At 46.6% G+C, this 25,136-nt stretch overlaps 1 protein-coding gene across 1 annotated transcript in view; it reads right to left on the reverse strand.

The window, feature by feature from the left end:
- herc2 (HECT and RLD domain containing E3 ubiquitin protein ligase 2) overlaps positions 1 to 25,136 on the reverse strand; it is a 326,293-nt gene that overhangs the window by 50,579 nt on the left and 250,578 nt on the right. The window contains 8 exon segments of the mRNA XM_065008536.1: positions 5,652 to 5,791; positions 9,578 to 9,669; positions 12,260 to 12,421; positions 12,615 to 12,792; positions 19,891 to 20,105; positions 21,511 to 21,825; positions 24,545 to 24,700; positions 24,842 to 25,086. Of these exon segments, the coding sequence (XP_064864608.1) occupies positions 5,652 to 5,791; positions 9,578 to 9,669; positions 12,260 to 12,421; positions 12,615 to 12,792; positions 19,891 to 20,105; positions 21,511 to 21,825; positions 24,545 to 24,700; positions 24,842 to 25,086 (1,503 nt within the window).

Raw genomic sequence — 25,136 nt, forward strand, 5'->3', positions numbered from 1 at the left:
GTAGTAGTAGACAGGTGGTAGTAGTAGTAGACAGGTGGTGGTAGTAGTAGTAGACAGGTGGTAGTAGTAGTAGACAGGTGGTAGTAGACAGGTGGTTGTAGTAGACAGGTGGTAGTAGACAGGTGGTTGTAGTAGACAGGTGGTAGTAGACAGGTGGTAGTAGACAGGTGGTTGTAGTAGACAGGTGGTAGTAGACAGGTGGTTGTAGTAGTAGACAGGTGGTAGTAGTAGTAGACAGGTGGTGGTGGTAGTAGACAGGTGGTGGTGGTAGTAGATAGGTGGTGGTGTTAGTAGACAGGTAGTAGTAGACAGGTAGTAGTAGACAGGTGGTAGTAGTAGTAGACAGGTGGTAGTAGTAGTAGACAGGTGGTAGTAGTAGTAGACAGGTGGTAGTAGTCAGGTGGTAGTAGTCAGGTGGTAGTAGACAGGTGGTTGTAGTAGACAGGTGGTAGTAGTAGTAGACAGGTGGTAGTAGTAGTAGACAGGTGGTGGTGGTAGTAGACAGGTGGTGGTGGTAGTAGACAGGTGGTAGTAGACAGGTGGTAGTAGTAGTAGACAGGTGGTAGTAGTAGTTTACAGGTGGTAGTAGTAGATAGGTGGAGGTGGTAGTAGATAGGTGGAGGTGGTAGTAGATAGGTGGAGGTGGTAGTAGACAGGTAGTAGTAGGCAGGTGGTAGTAGTAGACAGGTGGTAGTAGTAGTAGACAGGTGGTAGTAGTAGTAGACAGGTGGTGGTGGTAGTAGACAGGTGGTGGTGGTAGTAGACAGGTGGTGGTAGTAGTAGACAGGTGGTGGTAGTAGTAGACAGGTGGTGGTAGTAGTAGACAGGTGGTAGTAGTAGTAGACAGGTGGTAGTAGTAGTAGACAGGTGGTAATAGTAGTAGACAGGTGGTAGTAGTAGTAGACAGGTGGTAGTAGTAGTAGACAGGTGGTAATAGTAGTAGACAGGTGGTAGTAGTAGTAGACAGGTGGTAGTAGGTGTAGACAGGTGGTAGTAGTAGTAGACAGGTGGTAATAGTAGTAGACAGGTGGTAGTAGTAGACAGGTGGTAGTAGGTGTAGACAGGTGGTAGTAGTAGTAGACAGGTGGTAATAGTAGTAGACAGGTGGTAATAGTAGTAGACAGGTGGTAGTAGTAGTAGACAGGTGGTAGTAGTAGTAGACAGGTGGTAATAGTAGTAGACAGGTGGTGGTAGTAGACAGGTGGTGGTAGTAGACAGGTGGTGGTAGTAGTAGACAGGTGGTGGTAGTAGACAGGTGGTAGTAGTAGACAGGTGGTAGTAGTAGACAGGTGGTGGTAGTAGTAGACAGGTGGTGGTAGTAGTAGTAGTCAGGTGGTAGTAGTAGACAGGTGGTAGTAGTAGACAGGTGGTAGTAGTAGTAGACAGGTGGTAGTAGTAGTCAGGTGGTAGTGGTAGTAGACAGGTGGTAGTAGTAGTAGACAGGTGGTAGTAGTAGACAGGTGGTAGTAGTAGTATACAGGTGGTAGTAGTAGTAGACAGGTGGTAGTAGTAGTAGACAGGTGGTAATAGTAGTACAGGTGGTAGTAGTAGACAGGTGGTAGTAGTAGTAGACAGGTGGTAATAGTAGTAGACAGGTGGTAATAGTAGTAGACAGGTGGTAGTAGTAGACAGGTGGTAGTAGTAGTAGACAGGTGGTAGTAGTAGTAGACAGGTGGTAGTAGACAGGTGGTAGTGGTAGTAGACAGGTGGTAGTAGTAGTAGACAGGTGGTAGTAGTAGTAGACAGGTGGTAATAGTAGTAGACAGGTGGTAGTAGTAGTAGTAGACAGGTGGTAGTAGTAGTAGACAGGTGGTAGTAGTAGTAGACAGGTGGTAATAGTAGTAGACAGGTGGTAGTAGTAGTAGACAGGTGGTAGTAGTAGTAGACAGGTGGTAGTAGTAGTAGACAGGTGGTAGTAGTAGTAGACAGGTGGTAATAGTAGTAGACAGGTGGTAGTAGACAGGTGGTAGTGGTAGTAGACAGGTGGTAGTAGTAGTAGTAGTCAGGTGGTAGTAGTAGACAGGTGGTAGTAGTAGACAGGTGGTAGTAGTAGTAGACAGGTGGTAGTAGTAGTCAGGTGGTAGTGGTAGTAGACAGGTGGTAGTAGTAGTAGACAGGTGGTAGTAGTAGACAGGTGGTAGTAGTAGTATACAGGTGGTAGTAGTAGTAGACAGGTGGTAGTAGTAGTAGACAGGTGGTAGTAGTAGTAGACAGGTGGTAATAGTAGTACAGGTGGTAGTAGTAGTCAGGTGGTAGTGGTAGTAGACAGGTGGTAGTAGTAGTAGACAGGTGGTAGTAGTAGTAGACAGTTGGTAGTAGTAGTAGACAGGTGGTAGTAGTAGACAGGTGGTAGTAGTAGTAGACAGGTGGTAATAGTAGTAGACAGGTGGTAATAGTAGTAGACAGGTGGTAGTAGTAGACAGGTGGTAGTAGTAGTAGACAGGTGGTAGTAGTAGTAGACAGGTGGTAGTAGTAGTAGACAGATGGTGGAAGTAGTAGACAGGTGGTGGTAGTAGTAGACAGGTGGTGGTAGTAGTAGACAGGTGGTGGTAGTAGTAGACAGGTGGTGGTAGTAGTAGACAGGTGGTGGTGGTAGTAGACAGGTGGTGGTAGTAGTAGACAGGTGGTAGTAGTAGTAGACAGGTGGTAGTAGTAGACAGGTGGTGGTAGTAGTAGACAGGTGGTAGTAGTAGTAGACAGGTGGTTGTAGTAGTAGACAGGTGGTTGTAGTAGTAGACAGGTGGTTGTAGTAGTAGACAGGTGGTTGTAGTAGACAGGTGGTGGTAGTAGACAGGTGGTAGTAGTAGACAGGTGGTAGTAGTAGTAGACAGGTGGTAGTAGTAGACAGGTGGTAGTAGACAGGTGGTAGTAGTAGTAGACAGGTGGTAGTAGTAGACAGGTGGTAGTAGACAGATGGTGGTAGTAGTAGACAGGTGGTAGTAGTAGTAGACAGGTGGTGGTAGTAGACAGGTGGTGGTAGTAGTAGACAGGTGGTGGTAGTAGTAGACAGGTGGTGGTAGTAGTAGACAGGTGGTGGTGGTAGTAGACAGGTGGTGGTAGTAGTAGACAGGTGGTAGTAGTAGTAGACAGGTGGTAGTAGTAGACAGGTGGTGGTAGTAGTAGACAGGTGGTAGTAGTAGTAGACAGGTGGTTGTAGTAGTAGACAGGTGGTTGTAGTAGACAGGTGGTGGTAGTAGACAGGTGGTAGTAGTAGACAGGTGGTAGTAGTAGTAGACAGGTGGTAGTAGTAGACAGGTGGTAGTAGACAGGTGGTAGTAGTAGTAGACAGGTGGTAGTAGTAGTAGACAGGTGGTAGTAGTAGTAGACAGGTGGTAGTAGTAGTAGACAGGTGGTAGTAGTAGTAGACAGGTGGTTGTAGTAGACAGGTGGTGGTAGTAGACAGGTGGTAGTAGACAGGTGGTAGTAGTAGACAGGTGGTAGTAGACAGGTGGTAGTAGTAGACAGGTGGTAGTGGTAGTAGACAGGTGGTTGTAGTAGACAGGTGGTAGTAGTAGACAGGTGGTTGTAGTAGACAGGTGGTGGTAGTAGACAGGTGGTTGTAGTAGACAGGTGGTGGTAGTAGACAGGTGGTAGTAGACAGGTGGTAGTAGTAGACAGGTGGTAGTAGTAGTAGACAGGTGGTAGTAGTAGTAGACAGGTGGTAGTAGTAGACAGGTGGTAGTAGACAGGTGGTAGTAGGAGTAGACAGGTGGTGGTGGTAGTAGACAGGTGGTGGTGGTAGTAGACAGGTGGTAGTAGTAGTAGACAGGTGGTAGTAGTAGTAGACAGGTGGTAGTAGTAGACAGGTGGTAGTAGTAGTAGACAGGTGGTAGTAGGAGTAGACAGGTGGTGGTGGTAGTAGACAGGTGGTGGTAGTAGTAGACAGGTGGTAGTAGTAGTAGACAGGTGGTAGTAGTAGTAGACAGGTGGTAGTAGTAGACAGGTGGTAGTAGTAGTAGACAGGTGGTAGTAGGAGTAGACAGGTGGTGGTGGTAGTAGACAGGTGGTAGTAGTAGTAGACAGGTGGTAGTAGACAGGTGGTTGTAGTAGACAGGTGGTAGTAGACAGGTGGTGGTAGTAGTAGACAGGTGGTAGTAGTAGTAGACAGGTGGTGGTGGTAGTAGACAGGTGGTGGTAGTAGTAGACAGGTGGTAGTAGACATGTGGTAGTAGTAGTAGACAGGTGGTGGTGGTAGTAGACAGGTGGTGGTAGTAGTAGACAGGTGGTAGTAGTAGTAGACAGGTGGTGGTAGTAGTAGACAGGTGGTGGTAGTAGTAGACAGGTGGTGGTAGTAGTAGTAGACAGGTGGTAGTAGTAGTAGACAGGTGGTGGTAGTAGACAGGTAGTAGTAGACAGGTGGTGGTAGTAGTAGACAGGTGGTAGTAGTAGACAGGTGGTAGTAGTAGTAGACAGGTGGTAGTAGTAGTAGACAGGTGGTGGTAGTAGACAGGTGGTGGTAGTAGACAGGTGGTGGTAGTAGTAGACAGGTGGTGGTAGTAGTAGACAGGTGGTAGTAGTAGACAGGTGGTAGTAGTAGTAGACAGGTGGTAGTAGTAGTAGACAGGTGGTGGTAGTAGACAGGTGGTAGTAGTAGACAGGTGGTAGTAGTAGACAGGTGGTGGTGGTAGTAGACAGGTGGTAGTAGTAGACAGGTGGTAGTAGTAGACAGGTGGTGGTAGTAGTAGACAGGTGGTAGTAGTAGACAGGTGGTGGTGGTAGTAGACAGGTGGTAGTAGTAGACAGGTGGTGGTAGTAGTAGTAGTAGTAGACAGGTGGTAGTAGTAGTAGTAGACAGGTGGTAGTAGTAGACAGGTTGTGGTAGTAGTAGTAGACAGGTGGTAATAGTAGTAGACAGGTGGTAGTAGTAGTAGACAGGTGGTAATAGTAGTAGACAGGTGGTAGTAGTAGTAGACAGGTGGTAGTAGTAGTAGTAGACAGGTGGTAGTAGTAGTAGACAGGTGGTAGTAGTCAGGTGGTTGTAGTAGACAGGTGGTAGTAGTAGTAGACAGGTGGTTGTAGTAGACAGGTGGTTGTAGTAGACAGGTGGTTGTAGTAGACAGGTGGAGGTGGTAGTAGACAGGTGGTAGTAGTAGTAGACAGGTGGTAGTAGTAGTAGACAGGTGGTGGTAGTAGTAGACAGGTGGTGGTAGGACAGGTGGTAGTAGTAGTAGACAGGTGGTGGTAGTAGTAGACAGGTGGTTGTAGTAGTAGTAGACAGGTGGTAGTAGTAGTAGTAGACAGGTGGTAGTAGTAGTAGACAGGTGGTAGTAGTCAGGTGGTAGTAGACAGGTGGTTGTAGTAGACAGGTGGTAGTAGTAGTAGACAGGTGGTTGTAGTAGACAGGTGGTTGTAGTAGACAGGTGGTTGTAGTAGACAGGTGGTAGTAGACAGGTGGTAGTAGTAGTAGACAGGTGGTAGTAGTAGTAGACAGGTGGTGGTAGTAGTAGACAGGTGGTAGTAGTAGTAGACAGGTGGTAGTAGACAGGTGGTAGTAGTAGTAGACAGGTGGTTGTAGTAGACAGGTGGAGGTGGTAGTACAGGTGGTAGGGAGGTGTAATTAGGACTTAAATACATCTTGATAGTGTAACCAAACTGTTCAGGAACACCGTTTCAAAACAGACAGAAAAACAAATAAATCAGTAATTCCCTACCATCCTCAGTGCAGCAGACACAGTGGAGTGACCCCGTTGCTATGGCAATGACCTTCTTCCCCTGCAGGCCCTGGACCTGTCTGGGTCGCCGTACATGGTCATCAGAACCGTGACCCAGCCGGTGGTAGTCACCTTTACCCCTGAAATCACACATCGATTGATACAGGTGGTAGTCACCTTTACCCCTGAAATCACACATCGATTGATACAGGTGGTAGTCACCTTTACCCCTGAAATCACACATCGATTGATACAGGTGGTAGTCACCTTTACCCCTGAAATCACACATAGATTTATACAGGTGGTAGTCACCTTTACCCCTGAAATCACACATAGATTTATACAGGTGGTAGTCACCTTTACCCCTGAAATCACACATAGATTTATACAGGTGGTAGTCACCTTTACCCCTGAAAACACACATCGATTTATACAGGTGGTAGTCACCTTTACCCCTGAAATCACACATCGATTTATACAGGTGGTAGTCACCTTTACCCCTGAAATCACACATAGATTTATACAGGTGGTTGTCACCTTTACCCAGGTACTTAACTTATCACAGTCTGCCCTGAGGTCAGTCTACCAGTTCACCATGGTGATATCACAGTCTGCCCTGAGGTCAGTCTACCAGTTCACCATGGTGATATCACAGTCTGCCCTGAGGTCAGTCTACCAGTTCACCATGGTGATATCACAGTCTGCCCTGAGGTCAGTCTACCAGTTCACCATGGTGATATCACAGTCTGCCCTGAGGTCAGTCTACCAGTTCACCATGGTGATATCACAGTCTGCCCTGAGGTCAGTCTACCAGTTCACCATGGTGATATCACAGTCTGCCCTGAGGTCAGTCTACCAGTTCACCATGGTGATATCACAGTCTGCCCTGAGGTATAGTTAGTCTAACAGTTGACCGTGGTCAGGATGTATAGTCAGTCTAACAGTTGACCGTGGTCAGGATGTATAGTTAGTCTAACAGTTGACCGTGGTCAGGATGTATAGTCAGTCTAACAGTTGACCGTGGTCAGGATGTATAGTCAGTCTAACAGTTGACCGTGGTCAGGATGTATAGTTAGTCTACTAACAGTTGACCATGGTCATGATGTATAGTTAGTATAACAGTTGACCGTGGTCAGGATGTATAGGCAGTCTACTAACAGTTGACCGTGGTCAGGATGTATAGTTAGTCTACTAACAGTTGACCATGGTCATGATGTATAGTTAGTATAACAGTTGACCGTGGTCAGGATGAATAGTCAGTCTACTAACAGTTGACCGTGGTCAGGATGTATAGTTATTCTATTAACAGTTGACCGTGGTCAGGATGTATAGTTAGTCTAACAGTTGACCGTGGTCAGGATGTATAGTCAGTCTACTAACAGTTGACCGTGGTCAGGATGTATACTTAGTCTACTAACAGTTGACCGGGGTCAGGATGAATAGTCAGTCTATTAACAGTTGACCGTGGTCAGGATGTATACTTAGTCTACTAACAGTTGACCGGGGTCAGGATGTATAGTCAGTGTAACAGTTGACCGTGGTCAGGATGTATAGTCAGTCTACTAACAGTTGACCATGGTCAGGATGTATAGTCAGTCTACTAACAGTTGACAGTGGTCAGGATGTATAGTTAGTCTACTAACAGTTGACCGTGGTCAGGATGTATAGTTAGTCTATTAACAGTTGACCGTGGTCAGGATGTATAGTCAGTCTACTAACAGTTGACAGTGGTCAGGATGTATAGTCAGTCTACTAACAGTTGACCGTGGTCAGGATGTATAGTTAGTCTAACAGTTGACCGTGGTCAGGATGTATAGTCAGTCTACTAACAGTTGACCGTGGTCAGGATGTATAGTCAGTGTAACAGTTGACCGTGGTCAGGATGTATAGTCAGTCTATTAACAGTTGACCGTGGTCAGGATGTATAGTCAGTGTACTAACAGTTGACCGTGGTCAGGATGTATAGTTAGTCTACTAACAGTTGACAGTGGTCAGGATGTATAGTTAGTCTACTAACAGTTGACCGTGGTAAGGATGTATAGTTAGTCTAACAGTTGACCATGGTCAGTATGTATAGTTAGTCTAACAGTTGACCGTGGTCAGGATGTATAGTCAGTATAACAGTTGACCGTGGTCAGGATGTATAGTTAGTCTACTAACAGTTGACAGTGGTCAGGATGTATAGTCAGTGTACTAACAGTTGACCGTGGTCAGGATGTATAGTTAGTCTAACAGTTGACCGTGGTCAGGATGTATAGTTAGTCTATTAACAGTTGACCGTGGTCAGGATGTATAGTCAGTCTACTAACAGTTGACCGTGGTCAGGATGTATAGTTAGTCTACTAACAGTTGACCATGGTCAGGATGTATAGTTAGTCTAACAGTTGACAGTGGTCAGGATGTATAGTTAGTCTAACAGTTGACCGTGGAAAGGATGTATAGTCAGTCTACTAACAGTTGACCATGGTCAGGATGTATAGTTAGTCTAACAGTTGACCGTGGTCAGGATGTATAGTCAGTCTACTAACAGTTGACCGTGGTCAGGATGTATAGTCAGTCTACTAACAGTTGACCGTGGTCAGGATGTATAGTTAGTCTACTAACAGTTGACCGTGGTCAGGATGTATAGTCAGTCTACTAACATTTGACCGTGGTCAGGATGTATAGTTAGTCTAACAGTTGACCATGGTCAGGATGTATAGTCAGTCTAACAGTTGACAGTGGTCAGGATGTATAGTTAGTCTAACAGTTGACCGTGGAAAGGATGTATAGTCAGTCTACTAACAGTTGACCATGGTCAGGATGTATAGTTAGTCTAACAGTTGACCGTGGTCAGGATGTATAGTCAGTCTACTAACAGTTGACCATGGTCAGGATGTATAGTTAGTCTAACAGTTGACCGTGGTCAGGATGTATAGTCAGTCTACTAACAGTTGACCGTGGTCAGGATGTATAGTCAGTCTACTAACATTTGACCGTGGTCAGGATGTATAGTTAGTCTAACAGTTGACAGTGGTCAGGATGTATAGTCAGTCTAACAGTTGACCGTGGTCAGGATGTATAGTCAGTGTAACAGTTGACCGTGGTCAGGATGTATAGTTAGTCTACTAACAGTTGACCGTGGTCAGGATGTATAGTCAGTGTAACAGTTGACCGTGGTCAGGATGTATAGTCAGTCTACTAACAGTTGACCGTGGTCAGGATGTATAGTTAGTCTAACAGTTGACCGTGGTCAGGATGTATAGTCAGTCTACTAACAGTTGACCGTGGTCAGGATGTATAGTTAGTCCATTAACAGTTGACCGTGGTCAGGATGTATAGTCAGTCTAACAGTTGACCGTGGTCAGGATGTATAGTCAGTCTAACAGTTGACCGTGGTCAGGATGTATAGTCAGTCTATTAACAGTTGACAGTGGTCAGGATGTATAGTCAGTCTATTAACAGTTGACCGTGGTCAGGATGTATAGTTAGTCTACTAACAGTTCACCGTGGTCAGGATGTATAGTCAGTCTATTAACAGTTGACTGTGGTCAGGATGTATAGTCAGTCTAACAGTTGACCGTGGTCAGGATGTATAGTCAGTCTACTAACAGTTGACCGTGGTCAGGATGTATAGTCAGTCTAACAGTTGACCGTGGTCAGGATGTATAGTCAGTCTACTAACAGTTGACCGTGGTCAGGATGTATAGTCAGTCTATTAACAGTTGACCGTGGTCAGGATGTATAGTCAGTCTATTAACAGTTGACCGTGGTCAGGATGTATAGTCAGTCTATTAACAGTTGACCGTGGTCAGGATGTATAGTCAGTCTACTAACAGTTGACCGTGGTCAGGATGTATAGTCAGTCTACTAACAGTTGACCGTGGTCAGGATGTATAGTCAGTCTATTAACAGTTGACTGTGGTCAGGATGTATAGTTTACTCACCAGGTGTAAACGGCTCCAGACTTGGTGAGAGAGACAGAGAACTGGGAGCCACAGTCGACCTTCACCACTCCCAGTCCAGTCAGAGAATCAATCTACAAGCGAGAGAACAGTAACACTGAGACATGAGATGGAAAACACACATCTCGGTATGGGTAAAGCTGCTAGATCAGTCATGTTGGGGTGACAGTGTGTTCGTTCCAAACAGCACCATATTCCCTCTATAGCGCACTACTTCCGTAGTGCACGAGGGTTGCAAAACTACCAATAGTTGATCTGTTTTTGGTAAATAACAGATCTATATCAACTGTGGTAATATATCCTTAAATAACTTTATTTTTTTTCTTAAACTTTATGTCTGCGTCCATATTATGCGTTTGTAGGGGATAGACCATATTACAGAAGAGTATTAGGGCCAAGCGAAGACAAACAAAACAACGGTGATGGTCGAGGTACTTTAAAAAAGGTGGCAAAATGTTCAGAATAAACTCAACATTTAATTTTCAACATTTAATTTAAAGATTAGGGGGTTTGGGAATTAATTCTATGTCTCCCTTGTTCCTTGTTGCTGTGCGCGCCACCGCTAATATACCGTAGGTTAGATGACTGGTGAAAATGTGCTTCAGAATTAGAGTTAGTAATCAGGAAATCGTTGGTCCTTTAGCACACACTAACCATTTGATTATCACACTAACCATGTGATTATCACACTAACCATGTGGTTATCACACTAACCATGTGATAATCACACTAACCATGTGATAATCACACTAACCATGTGATAATCACACTAACCATGTGATAATCACACTAACCATGTGATTATCACACTAACCATGTGATTATCACAGTTGACCATGTGATAATCACACTAACAGTTGATTATCAGGACTAACCATGTGATTATCACAGTTAACCATGTGATTATCACACTAACAGTTCACCATGTCAGGACAGTCATTATCACACTAACCATGTGATAATCACACTAACCAACCATGTGATTATCACACTAACCATGTGATTATCACACTAACCATGTGATAATCACACTAACCATGTGATTATCACACTAACCAACCATGTGATTATCACACTAACCATGTGATTATCACACTAACAGTTGTGATAATCAGTCATTAACATGTGATAATCAGGATGTAACCATGTGATAATCACACTAACCATGTGATAATCACACTAACCATGTGATTATCGCACTAACCATGTGATAATCACACTAACCATGTGATAATCACACTAACCATGTGATAATCACACTAACCATGTGATAATCACACTAACCATGTGATTATCACACTAACTAACCATGTGATAATCACACTAACCATGTGATAATCACACTAACCATGTGATAATCACACTAACCATGTGATTATCACACTAACTAACCATGTGATTATCACACTAGCCATGTGATTATCACACTAACCATGTGATTATCACACTAATTATCACACTAACCATGTGATAATCACACTAACCATGTGATAATCACACTAACCATGTGATAATCACACTAACTAACCATGTGATTATCACACTAACCATGTGATTATCACACTAACCATGTGATAATCACACTAACCATGCGATTATCACACTAACGTTTGTGATAATCCATAACAAAGAGTGATTATCACACTAACCATGTGATAATCACACCAGTGATGTGATAATCACACTAACCATGTGATAATCACACTAACCATTTGATAATCAACATTTAATTTAAACCATGTGATTATCACACTAACCATGTGATTATCACACTAACTAACCATGTGATAATCACACTAACCATGTGATAATCACACTAACCATGTGATAATCACACTAACCAACCATGTGATTATCACACTAACCATGTGATTATCACACTAACTAACCATGTGATAATCACACTAACCATGTGATTATCACACTAACCATGTGATAATCACACTAACCATGTGACTATCACACTAACCATGTGATTATCACACTAACCATGTGATTATCACACTAACCATGTGATTATCACACTAACCATGTGATTATCACAATAACCATGTGACAATCACACTAATTATCACACTAACCATGTGATTATCACACTAACCATGTGATAATCACACTAACCATGTGATAATCACACTAACCAACCATGTGATTATCACACTAACCATGTGATTATCACACTAACCATGTGATTATCACAATAACCATGTGATAATCACACTAATTATCACACTAACCATGTGATTATCACAATAACCATGTGATAATCACACTAATTATCACACTAACCATGTGATTATCACACTAACCATGTGATTATCACACTAACCATGTGATTATTTATTATAGTAGGCTAGTCTGGCTTAGGGGTGTTTTTGGATATTTGTTTCTCTCCTTGGGTCCAGCTCAGCCCCCCTTCCTGTCCCCCTTTACCGCGTGTTTAGAAATAAACCCTGCGTGTTTGACGGTAATTTAGTTGTCTGGGGTTTTTTCGTTCTCACTGTTACTTTGTCACTATTATAATTTGCATGAGTTATGTTACGGGTCTGGTTACCATCCCCCCCCCGTAGACTGCCGGGCCAAAAGGGATTCGTAACAATCCCTGATAGCAGGAATAGATTTGGGACGAAACCTGCGGTGTTAGTGGACAGGACGGGTTTGTACCTTCATGGGGACCTTGCAGCCGTCGCTGCCGCCCCGTCCAAGCTTGCCATAGTCTCCATCGCCCCAGGACCAGACCATGTCATCGTCAGTCAGACAAAGAGTCTGGGCGTCACCACTACCACACGCCATATCTATCACCCTGTGGCCCTGCAGAGCATCCACCTGGAGAGAGACCCACAACAGAGAGACAGAGATACACTCAGCATCAGGACGTGTGTGTGTGTGTGTGAGTTAGAGAGTGAGAGAAGTTGAGTGGAGAGATTAGAAGGAGAGAAGAAAAGTTAAAAGAGAAGCGATGTTGAGGAGAGAAGAAAAATTGAGTGAAGAGAAGATGAGAGAAGAACCACGGCTTTACCAGTTTGGGTTTGAGTTGGTCCTCAGAGTCTCCATGCCCCAGGCGTCCGTAGCGTCCCTTGCCCCAGGTGTAGAGCTCTCCGCTGGCCGTGATGCAGGCACTGTGGGCCCCTCCAGCAGCTACATCCACCACCTCCACCCCCCGTAGGGACTCTATCACGCGGGGACGGTCACACGGGCTAGAAGAGGGGGAGGAGAGGTCACAAGTTTGTATTTCGTTTTACTACAAGCCGAACAATGTTGCTCTTGCAAATCATATGGAAGTTGGTGATGTGGGGCCCTGCACACTGTGAGAATAAGGTGTGTGTGTGTATAAGGTTGGACGATGTCAATCTTGATCCTATCGTGATTATGGATTATTATTATTTATTTATTTTGACTGAGAACACGTTTTTAATTACACCAACGGCCTGGGGAATAGTTACAGGGGAGAGGAGGAGGGATGAATGAGCCAATTGTAAACTGGGGATGATTAGGTTATCGGGATAGGATGAGGGCCAGATTGGGAATTTAGCCTTCACACCAGGGTTAACACCCCTACTCTTACGATAAGTGCCATGGGATCTTTAATGACCTCAGAGAGTCAGGACACCCGTTTAACATCCCATCTGAAAGACGACACCCTACACGGGGCAATGTCCCCAATCACTGCCCTGGGGCATCGGGATATTTTTTAGACCAGAGGAAAGAGTGCCTCCTACTGGCCCTCCAACACCACTTCCAGCAGCATCTGGTCTCCCATCCAGGAACCGACCAGGACCAACTCTGCTTAGCTTCAGAAGCAAGCCAGCAGTGGTATGCTGCTGACCAGGACCAACCCTGCTTAGCTTCAGAGCCAAGCCAGCAGTGGTATGCAGGGTGGTATGCTGCTGACCAGGACCAACCCTGCTTAGCTTCAGAAGCAAGCCAGCAGTGGTATGCTGCTGACCAGGACCAACTCTGCTTAGCTTCAGAAGCAAGCCAGCAGTGGTATGCTGCTGACCAGGACCAACCCTGCTTAGCTTCAGAGCCAAGCCAGCAGTGGTATGCAGGGTGGTATGCTGCTGACCAGGACCAACCCTGCTTAGCTTCAGAAGCAAGCCAGCAGTGGTATGCTGCTGACCAGGACCAACTCTGCTTAGCTTCAGAAGCAAGCCAGCAGTGGTATGCTGCTGACCAGGACCAACCCTGCTTAGCTTCAGAAGCAAGCCAGCAGTGGTATGCTGCTGACCAGGACCAACTCTGCTTAGCTTCAGAAGCAAGCCAGCAGTGGTATGCTGCTGACCAGGACCAACTCTGCTTAGCTTCAGAAGCAAGCCAGAAGTGGTATGCTGCTGACCAGGACCAACTCTGCTTAGCTTCAGAAGCAAGCCAGAAGTGGTATGCTGCTGACCAGGACCAACCCTGCTTAGCTTCAGAAGCAAGCCAGAAGTGGTATGCTGCTGACCAGGACCAACTCTGCTTAGCTTCAGAAGCAAGCCAGCAGTGGTATGCTGCTGACCAGGACCAACTCTACTTAGCTTCAGAAGCCAAGCCAGCAGGGTGGTATGCTGCTGACCAGGACCAACTCTGCTTAGCTTCAGAAGCAAGCCAGCAGTGGTATGCTGCTGACCAGGACCAACTCTGCTTAGCTTCAGAAGCAAGCCAGCAGTGGTATGCTGCTGACCAGGACCAACTCTGCTTAGCTTCAGAGCCAAGCCAGCAGTGGTATGCTGCTGACCAGGACCAACTCTGCTTAGCTTCAGAAGCAAGCCAGCAGTGGTATGCTGCTGACCAGGACCAACTCTGCTTAGCTTCAGAAGCAAGCCAGCAGTGGTATGCTGCTGACCAGGACCAACCCTGCTTAGCTTCAGAGCCAAGCCAGCAGTGGTATGCAGGGTGGTATGCTGCTGACCAGGACCAACCCTGCTTAGCTTCAGAGCCAAGCCAGCAGTGGTATGCAGGGTGGTATGCTGCTGACCAGGACCAACCCTGCTTAGCTTCAGAGCCAAGCCAGCAGTGGTATGCAGGGTGGTATGCTGCTGACCAGGACCAACCCTGCTTAGCTTCAGAGCCAAGCCAGCAGTGGTATGCAGGGTGGTATGCTGCTGACCAGGACCAACCCTGCTTAGCTTCAGAAGCAAGCCAGCAGTGGTATGCAGGGTGGTATGCTGCTGACCAGGACCAACCCTGCTTAGCTTCAGAAGCAAGCCAGCAGTGGTATGCTGCTGACCAGGACCAACCCTGCTTAGCTTCAGAAGCAAGCCAGCAGTGGTATGCTGCTGACCAGGACCAACCCTGCTTAGCTTCAGAAGCAAGCCAGCAGTGGTATGCAGGGTGGTATGCTGCTGACCAGGACCAACCCTGCTTAGCTTCAGAAGCAAGCCAGCAGTGGTATGCAGGGTGGTATGCTGCTGACCAGGACCAACCCTGCTTAGCTTCAGCAGCAAGCCAGCAGTGGTATGCAGGGTGGTATGCTGCTGACCAGGACCAACCCTGCTTAGCTTCAGAGCCAAGCCAGCAGTGGTATGCAGGGTGGTATGCTGCTGACCAGGACCAACCCTGCTTAGCTTCAGAGCCAAGCCAGCAGTGGTATGCTGCTGACCAGGACCAACCCTGCTTAGCTTCAGAGCCAAGCCAGCAGTGGTATGCAGGGTGGTATGCTGCTGACCAGGACCAACCCTGCTTAGCTTCAGAGCCAAGCCAGCAGTGGTATGCAGGGTGGTATGCTGCTGACCAGGACCAACCCTGCTTAGCTTCAGAGCCAAGCCAGCAGTGGTATGCAGGGTGGTATGCTGCTGACCAGGACCAACCCTGCTTAGCTTCAGAAGCAAGCCAGCAGTGGTATGCTGCTGACCAGGACCAACCCTGCTTAGCTTCAGAGCCAAGCCAGCAGTGGTATGCAGCAGTGGTATGCTGCTGACCAGGACCAACCCTGCTTAGCTTCAGAGCCAAGCCAGCAGTGGTATGCAGCAGTGGTATGCTGCTGACCAGGACCAACCCTGCTTAGCTTCAGAAGCAAGCCAGCAGTGGTATGCTGCTGACCAGGACCAACCCTGCTTAGCTTCAGAGCCAAGCCAGCAGTGGTATGCTGCTGACCAGGACCAACCCTGCTTAGCTTCAGAAGCAAGCCAGCAGTGGTATGCTGCTGACCAGGACCAACCCTGCTTAGCTTCAGAAGCAAGCCAGCAGTGGTATGCAGGGCGGTATGCTGCTGACCAGGACCAACCCTGCTTAGCTTCAGAGCCAAGCCAGCAGTGGTATGCAGGGTGGTATGCAGGGTGGTATGCAGGGTGGTATGCAGGGTGGTATGCTGGGTGGTATGCTGCTGACTATATACACTGGATAAACAGTGGTTCCTCCTTTAAAAGTTCATACTGCAGCACAGCTTGCAGGATACTGCTGTGTGGTACAGCCTAATACATTGGTTTCAAACTTCTTCCATTTAATAATGATGGAGGCCCCTGTGTTCTTGGGGACCTTTAATGCTGCAGAAATGTTTTGGTACCCTTCCTCAGATCTGTGCCTCGACACAATCCTGTCTCGGAGCTCTATGGACAATTCCTTCAACCTCATGGCTTGGTTTTTGCTCTGACAACTGTGGGACCTTATATAGACAGGTGTGCCATGTTCAATCAATTGAATTTACCACAGGTGGACTCCAATCAAGTTGTAGAAACATCTCAAGGATGATAAATGGAAACAGGATGCACCTGAGCTCAGTTTCAAGTCTCATAGCAAAGGGTCTGATTACTTATAAGTAGTATTTTTTATAAATTTGCTAACATTTTCTAAAAACCTGTTTTCGCTTCATCATTATGGGGTATTGTGATGTCATTATGGGGTATTGTGATGTCATTATGGGGTATTGTGATGTCATTATGGGGTATTGTGATGTCATTATGGGGTCTTGAGTGTAGATTGATGAGGAAGAACATTGATGTAATCCATATTAGAATAAGAGTGTTACGTAACAATGTGGGAAAAGGGGTCTGAATACTTTCTGAAGGCGCTGTACAACTGACATTAACGCCTGAGGTACTGACCTGTTGCACCCTCTACTACAACCCCTATGATTATTATTTAACTCTGTTGGTCATCTATCACCCCTCAGAGCCTGGTTCCTCTCCCACCAGCACAGCCAGAAGAGGACTGGCCACCCCTCAGAGCCTGGTTCCTCTCCCACCAGCACAGCCAGAAGAGGACTGGCCACCCCCTCAGAGCCTGGTTCCTCTCCTACCAGCACAGCCAGAAGAGGACTGGTCACCCCTCAGAGCCTGGTTCCTCTCCCCCCAGCACAGCCAGAAGAGGACTGGCCACCCCTCAGAGCCTGGTTCCTCTCCCACCAGCACAGCCAGAAGAGGACTGGCCACCCCTCAGAGCCTGGTTCCTCTCCCACCAGCACAGCCAGAAGAGGACTGGCCACCCCTCAGAGCCTGGTTCCTCTCCCACCAGCACAGCCAGAAGAGGACTGGCCACCCCCTCAGAGCCTGGTTCCTCTCCCACCAGCACAGCCAGAAGAGGACTGGCCACCCCTCAGAGCCTGGTTCCTCTCCCACCAGCACAGCCAGAAGAGGACTGGTCACCCCTCAGAGCCTGGTTCCTCTCCCACCAGCACAGCCAGAAGAGGACTGGCCACCCCTCAGAGCCTGGTTCCTCTCACACCAGCACAGCCAGAAGAGGACTGGCCACCCCTCAGAGCCTGGTTCCTCTCCCACCAGCACAGCCAGAAGAGGACTGGCCACCCCCTCAGAGCCTGGTTCCTCTCCCACCAGCACAGCCAGAAGAGGACTGGCCACCCCTCAGAGCCTGGTTCCTCTCCCACCAGCACAGCCAGAAGAGGACTGGCCACCCCTCAGAGCCTGGTTCCTCTCCCACCAGCACAGCCAGAAGAGGACTGGCCACCCCTCAGAGCCTGGTTCCTCTCCCACCAGCACAGCCAGAAGAGGACTGGCCACCCCTCAGAGCCTGGTTCCTCTCCCACCAGCACAGCCAGAAGAGGACTGGCCACCCCTCAGAGCCTGGTTCCTCTCCCACCAGCACAGCCAGAAGAGGACTGGCCACCCCTCAGAGCCTGGTTCCTCTCCCACCAGCACAGCCAGAAGAGGACTGGCCACCCACTCAGAGCCTGGTTCCTCTCCAGGTTCCTGCCTTTCTCGGGAGTTTTTCCTAGCAACCATCTGAATTGCTTGCTGTTTGGGGTTTTAGGCTGTGTTTCTGTATAGCTCTGTGACATCTACTGATGCAAAAAGGGCTATATAAATACATTTTTATTTGATATATAGTGAGTTCCGTGAGTATAGTATATAGTGTGTACAGTGTACATAGCATATTGTGTATAGTGTCCATAGTGTGTATAGTAGAGTGTATATAGGATAGTGTGTATAGCATAGTGTGTATAATGTGTATAGTGGATATAGTATAGTATACATAGCAGTGTATATAGTACAGTGTGTATAGTATAGTGTGTACAGTGTATATAGTATAGTGTGTATATAGTATAGTGTATATAGTGTGTATAGTGCACATAGTGTGTAGTGTATGTAGTATAGTGTATATAGTAGTGTTTATATTGTATATAGTATAGTGTATATAGTGTATATATAGTGTATATAGTATAGTGTGTATAGTGCATACAGTATAGTGTGTATTGTGTATATAGGATAGTGTGCATAGTATAGTGTATAGTAGTGTGTATAGTATAGTGTGTATATTGTATATAGTACAGTGTATATAGTATAGTGCATATAGTATAGTGTGTATGTATTGTAGTGTGTATAGTGTATATAGTAGTGTATAAAGTATAGTGTATATAGCGTATATTGTGTGTAGTGCACATAATGTATGTAGTATTGTGTATATAGTATAGTGTGTATATTGTATATAGTATAGTGTATATATAGTATAGTGTATATATAGCATACATATATAGTACAGTGTGTATAGTGTATATAGTATAGTGTGTATATTGTATACATATAGTATAGTGTATACATAGCATATATATATAGTACAGTGTGTATAGTGTATATAGTGCATATAGTATAGTGTGTATTGTGTATATAATATAGGGTGCATAGTATAGTGTATATAGTGTGTATATTGTATATATAGTGTATATAGTAGTGTATATATTGTATATAGTACAGTGTGTGTAGTATAGTGTGTATAGTGTATATAGTATAGTGTATATGTAGTGTAGTGTGTATAGTATAGTGTATATAGTATAGTGTGTATAGAACAATATGTATAGTGTACATAGTGTAGTGTATATAGCGTATATTGTGTTTAGTGTACATAGTGTATGTAGTATAGTGTGTATATAGTATAGTATAGTGTATATAGTGTGTATATAGTATAGTGTATATAGTATAGTGTGTATAGTGTATATAGTATAGTGTGTATAGTGTATATAGTATAGTGGATATAGTAGTGTGTATAGTGTGTATATAGTAGTGTATATAGCATAGTGTATATAGCATAGTGTATATAGCATAGTGTATATATAGTATAGTGTATATATTATGGTGTATATAGTAGTGTGTATATAGTATAGTGTGTATATAGTATAGTGTGTATAGTGTGTATATAGTATAGTGTGTATATAGTATATAGTGTGTATATAGTATAGTGTGTATATAGTAGTGTGTATATAGTATAGTGTGTATATAGTATAGTGTGTATATAGTATAGTGTATATATAGTATAGTGTGTATATAGTATAGTGTGTATAGTGTATATAGTATAGTGTGTATAGTGTGTATATAGTATAGTGTGTATATAGTATAGTGTATATACAGTATAGTGTATATATAGTATAGTGTATATACAGTATAGTGTATATATAGTATAGTGTATATAGTATAGTGTATATAGTATAGTGTATATAGTATAGTGTGTATATAGTATAGTGTGTATATAGTATAGTGTATATAGTATAGTGTGTATATAGTATAGTGTATATAGTATAGTGTGTATACAGTATAGTGTATATATAGTATAGTGTATATAGTATAGTGTATATAGTATAGTATAGTGTGTGTATATAGTATAGTGTGTATAGTATAGTGTATATAGTATAGTGTGTATAGTGTGTATACAGTATAGTGTATATATAGTATAGTGTATATAGTATAGTGTATATAGTATAGTGTGTATAGTGTGTATACAGTATAGTGTATATATAGTATAGTGTATATAGTATAGTGTGTATAGTGTGTATACAGTATAGTGTATATAGTATAGTGTATATAGTATAGTGTGTATAGTGTGTATACAGTATAGTGTATATAGTATAGTGTATATACGCCCATCCTTACCTCCTGTTGCCGTGTCCCAGTTTTCCGTCCTCAGCCTCTCCCCAGGAGTAGACCTCTCCCTCAGAGGACAGGGCTAGACAGTGTTTCCCTCCGCTGTTCACCGCCACCTTCCTGATGAACACATGCTGGATGGACTCCAGCAGAGTGGGGGTGGACACGGACTCTGTTCCTCCAATACCCAGCCGGCCCCCGGCACCGTACCCTGTAGCATACAACTGGAGGAAGACAGACAACAGTCACATACCGTAGCCTACCAGGCCTAGACCAGGACCCCACCAGGACTATACCAGAACCCCACCAGGCCTCTACCAGGCCTACACCAGGACCCCACCAAGACTCTACCAGGACCCCACCAAGACTCTACCAGGACCCCACCAGGCCTCTACCAGGCCTACACCAGGACCCCACCAAGACTCTACCAGAACCCCACCAGGCCTCTACCAGGCCTACACCAGGACCCCACCAAGACTCTACCAGGACCCCACCAGGCCTCTACCAGGCCTACACCAGGAACCCACCAAGACTCTACCAGGACCCCACCAGGCCTCTACCAGAACCCCACCAGGCCTCTACCAGGACCCCACCAAGACTCTACCAGGACCCCACCAGGCCTCTACCAGGACCCCACCAAGACTCTACCAGGACCCCACCAGGACTATACCAGAACCCCACCAGGCCTCTGCCAGGCCTATACCAGGACCCCACCAAGACTCTACCAGGACCCCACCAAGACTCTACCAGGACCCCACCAAGACTCTACCAGGACCCCACCAGGACTATACCAGAACCCCACCAGGCCTCTGCCAGGCCTACACCAGGACCCCACCAAGACTCTACCAGGACCCCACCAGGCCTCTACCAGGCCTACACCAGGACCCCACCAAGACTCTACCAGGACCCCACCAGGCCTCTACCAGGACCCCACCAGGCCTCTACCAGGACCCCACCAGGCCTCTACCAGGACCCCACCAGGCCTCTACCAGGACCCCACCAGGCCTCTACCAGGACCCCACCAGGCCTCTACCAGGACCCCACCAGGCCTACACCAGGACCCCACCAAGACTCTACCAGGACCCCACCAAGACTCGACCAGGACCCCACCAGGACTCTACCAGGCCCCCACCAGGACTCTACCAGGCCCCCACCAGGACTCTACCAGGCCCCCACCAGGCCTCAACCAGGACCCCACCAGGACTCTACCAGGACTCTACCAGGACCCCACCAGGACTCTACCAGGACCCCACCAGGACTCTACCAGGCCCCCACCAGGCCTCAACCAGGACCCCACCAGGACTCTACCAGGACTCTACCAGGACCCCACCAGGACTCTACCAGGACCCCACCAGGACTCTACCAGGCCCCCACCAGGCCTCAACCAGGACCCCACCAGGCCTCCACCAGGCCTCCACCAGGACTCCACCAGGACCCCACCATGCCTCTACCGGTCTTTACCTTTCCATCAGCAGTGACAGCGAACAGGGTTTGCTCCCCTCCTATCAGCTGAAATAACCTTTACTGGTCTCTACTGGTCTTTACCTTTCCATCAGCAGTGACAGCGAACAGGGTTTGCTCCCCTCCTATCAGCTGAAATAACCTTTACTGGTCTCTACTGGTCTTTACCTTTCCATCAGCAGTGACAGCGAACAGGGTTTGCTCCCCTCCTATCAGCTGAACAGGTCTCAGAGTCGCCAGGGCCTCTGTGGGGGTGGGGACCTTGACCTTTGCCCCCTCAATGCCCCCTAGCTGACCCCGGTGGTTGTGACCCCAGCCGTAGATGGTCCCGGAGCCTCCTGCAGACAGCGTCCAGTCGTCAGGTCTCCTGTTCATCCATTGGACAAGCTGCTCGTCCTGCTCTCTCTTAAACAGGTCATGGCTCTCGTGGAGGACGTTCATCACCTCACAGTCAGCCATCAACTCACGGATCTTCTTCGTCACCTACAGAGGGGCAGAGCGGTTAGAGATAATGTCCAGATCAGAGTGGTTAGAGATAATGTCCCGATCAGAGGATCAGAGTGGTTAGAGATAATGTCCAGATCAGAGGATCAGAGGGGCAGAGCGGTTAGAGATAATGTCCCGATCAGAGGATCAGAGCGGTTAGAGATAATGTCCAGATCAGAGGGGTTAGAGATAATGTCCAGATCAGAGGATCAGAGCGGTTAGAGATAATGTCCCGATCAGAGTGGTTAGAGATAATGTCCAGATCAGAGGGGCAGAGCGGTTAGAGATAATGTCCCGATCAGAGGATCAGAGGGGCAGAGTGGTTAGAGATAATGTCCAGATCAGAGTGGTTAGAGATAATGTCCCGATCAGAGCGGTTAGAGATAATGTCCAGATCAGAGCGGTTAGAGATAATGTCCAGATCAGAGTGGTTAGAGATAATGTCCAGATCAGAGCGGTTAGAGATAATGTCCAGATCAGAGTGGTTAGAGATAATGTCCAGATCAGAGGGGTTAGAGATAATGTCCAGATCAGAGGGACAGAGGGGCAGAGTGGTTAGAGATAATGTCCAGATCAGAGCGGTTAGAGATAATGTCCAGATCAGAGGGGCAGAGCGGTTAGAGATAATGTCCATACCAGAGTGGTTAGAGATAAGTTAACACCAAAAAGTTGTACAACTTATTTCCAATGAGGTCATTTGAAAGAAAGGAAAACTGATTGCCATCTATTGACTAGTTGGATGAAACGGTGATGATACACTATGTGGACACCAGCTCGTCAACACCTCATTCCAAAATCATGGTATTAATATGGAGTTGGTCCCCCCCTTTGCTGCTATAACAGCCTCCACTCTTCTGGGAAGGCATTAATATGGAGTTGGTCCCCCCTTTGCTGCTATAACAGCCTCCACTCTTCTGGGAAGGCATTAATATGGAGTTGGTCCCCCCTTTGCTGCTATAACAGCCTCCACTCTTCTGGGAAGGCATTAATATGGAGTTGGTCCCCCCTTTGCTGCTATAACAGCCTCCACTCTTCTGGGAAGGCTTTCCACTAGATGTTGGAACATTGCTGCTATAACAGCCTCCACTCTTCTGGGAAGGCTTTCCACTAGATGTAGGAACATTGCTGCTATAACAGTCTCCACTCTTCTGGGAAGGCTTTCCACTAGATGTTGGAACATTGCTGCTATAACAGCCTCCACTCTTCTGGGAAGGCTTTCCACTAGATGTTGGAACATTGCTGCTATAACAGCCTCCACTCTTCTGGGAAGGCTTTCCACTAGATGTTGGAACATTGCTGCCATAACAGCCTCCACCATTCTGGGAAGGCTTTCCACTAGATGTTGGAACATTGCTGCTATAACAGCCTTCACTCTTCTGGGAAGGCTTTCCACTAGATGTTGGAACATTCCTGTGGGGACTTGCTTCCATTCAGCCACAAGAGCATTAGTGAGGTCGGGCACTGATGTTGGGGGTGATTAGGCCTGGTTCACAGTCAGCGTTCCAATTCACCCCAAAAGGTGTTTGATGGGGTTGAGGTCAGGACTCTGTGCAGGCTAGTCAAGTTCCTCCACACTGATCTCAACAAGCCATTTCTGTATGGACCTTGTGAACTTTTTATTTTTATTTTACTAGGCAAGTCAGATAAGAACACATTCTTATTTTACAATGACGGCCTAGGAACAGTGGGTTAACTGTCTTGTTCAGGGGCAGAACGACAGATTTGTACCTTCTCAGCTCAGGGATTCGATCTTGCAACCTTTCAGTTACTAGTCCAACGCTCTAAACACTAGGCTGCCTGCCGCCCGAACGGGGGCATTGTCATGCTGAAACAGGAACGGCCTTCCCCAAACTGTTGCCAAAGTTGGAAGCACAGAATCGTCTAGAATGTCATTGTATACTGTAGTGTTAAGATTTCCCTTCACTGGAACTAAGGAGCCCGAACCATGAAAAACAGCCCCAGACCATTATTCCTCATCCACCAAACTTTACAGTTGGCACTGTGCATTGGGGCAGGTAGCGTTCTCCTGGAATCCTCCAAACCCAGATTTGTCCGTCAGACTGCCAGATGGTGAAGAGCGATTCATCGCTCCAGAGAACGTGTTTCCACTGCTCCAGAGTCCAATGGCAGCGAGCTTATCACCACTCCAGCCGACGCTTGGTATTGCACATGGTGATCTTAGGCTTGTGTGCGGCTGCTCTGCCATGGAAACCCATTTCATGAAGCTCCCGACGAAAGGTTCTTGTGCTGACGTTGCTTCCAGAGGCAGTTTGGAACTCGGTCGTGTTGCAACCGAGGACAGACTATTATTCCGCTCTACGCACTTCAGGACTCGTCGGTCCAGTTCTGTGAGCTTGTGTGGCCTACCACTTTGTGGCTGAGCCGTTGTTGCTCCTAGATGTTTCCACTTCACATTAACACCACTTGCAGTTGACCGGGGCACCTCTAGTAGGGCATACATTTGATGAACTGACTTGTTGGAAAGGTGGTATCCTATGACGATGCAACGTTGAAAGTCACTGAGCTTTTCAGTAAGGCCGTTCTACTGCCAATGTTTGTCTATGGAGATCGCATGGCTGTGTTTTCGATTTAAATACACCTGTCAGCAACGGGTGTGGCTGAAATAGCCGAATCCACTAATTTGAAAGGGTGTCTACATACTTTTGTATATATATTGTATATTAACAGTTATGATGGCCTGTCTTGCCCAACCCACCTCATCCAGGAAGGGGCGTGGCTGAGGAGTCCTCTTGTCCAGAGCGACAGCCACTCTGGATGCAGTACAGTACCGGCGGAACCACGCCCACTTATGGGTCTCAGCACAGCAGGGTAGCGTGTCCAACTCCAGGTCGCAGGCTAGAGCCACCAGCACCTAAAAACAAACAAACCGATTCAAAATGATATTGAAATCGCAAAGACAAAACTGAATCTGTAAATGGCACACATTCGTTACACCTTCTCCTCGGCTGTCACTGGGAGAGCACAGGTACAGGTACAGGTTCTGTTAGCCTACCTTGAAGAAGGGGCTGTGCAGCAGCTGTTTTCCTCCCCTGACGATGGGGTCCTCGTATTCATACTGCCTCTGGAGAGCCTCGGGAAGACCCTTCACCAGGGCGGCCAGCGCACTGCCTGTAAAACTCATGGAGCGAGACTCTCCTTCGCTGTCCCCAAGCAGCCTGGTGATATTGATGGACTGGCCGTACTCTGTGGTCAGCAGCTTACGGAGCCTCTGCAGAGCCCACATACGATGTCCTGCTGCTACAAGACAAATTAGACATAGAACTTTACAATGACAGAGGAGACCGGGT

This window comes from Oncorhynchus nerka, linkage group LG24, assembly GCF_034236695.1.
Source record: "Oncorhynchus nerka isolate Pitt River linkage group LG24, Oner_Uvic_2.0, whole genome shotgun sequence".
Classification (NCBI taxonomy): Eukaryota; Metazoa; Chordata; class Actinopteri; order Salmoniformes; family Salmonidae; genus Oncorhynchus; species Oncorhynchus nerka.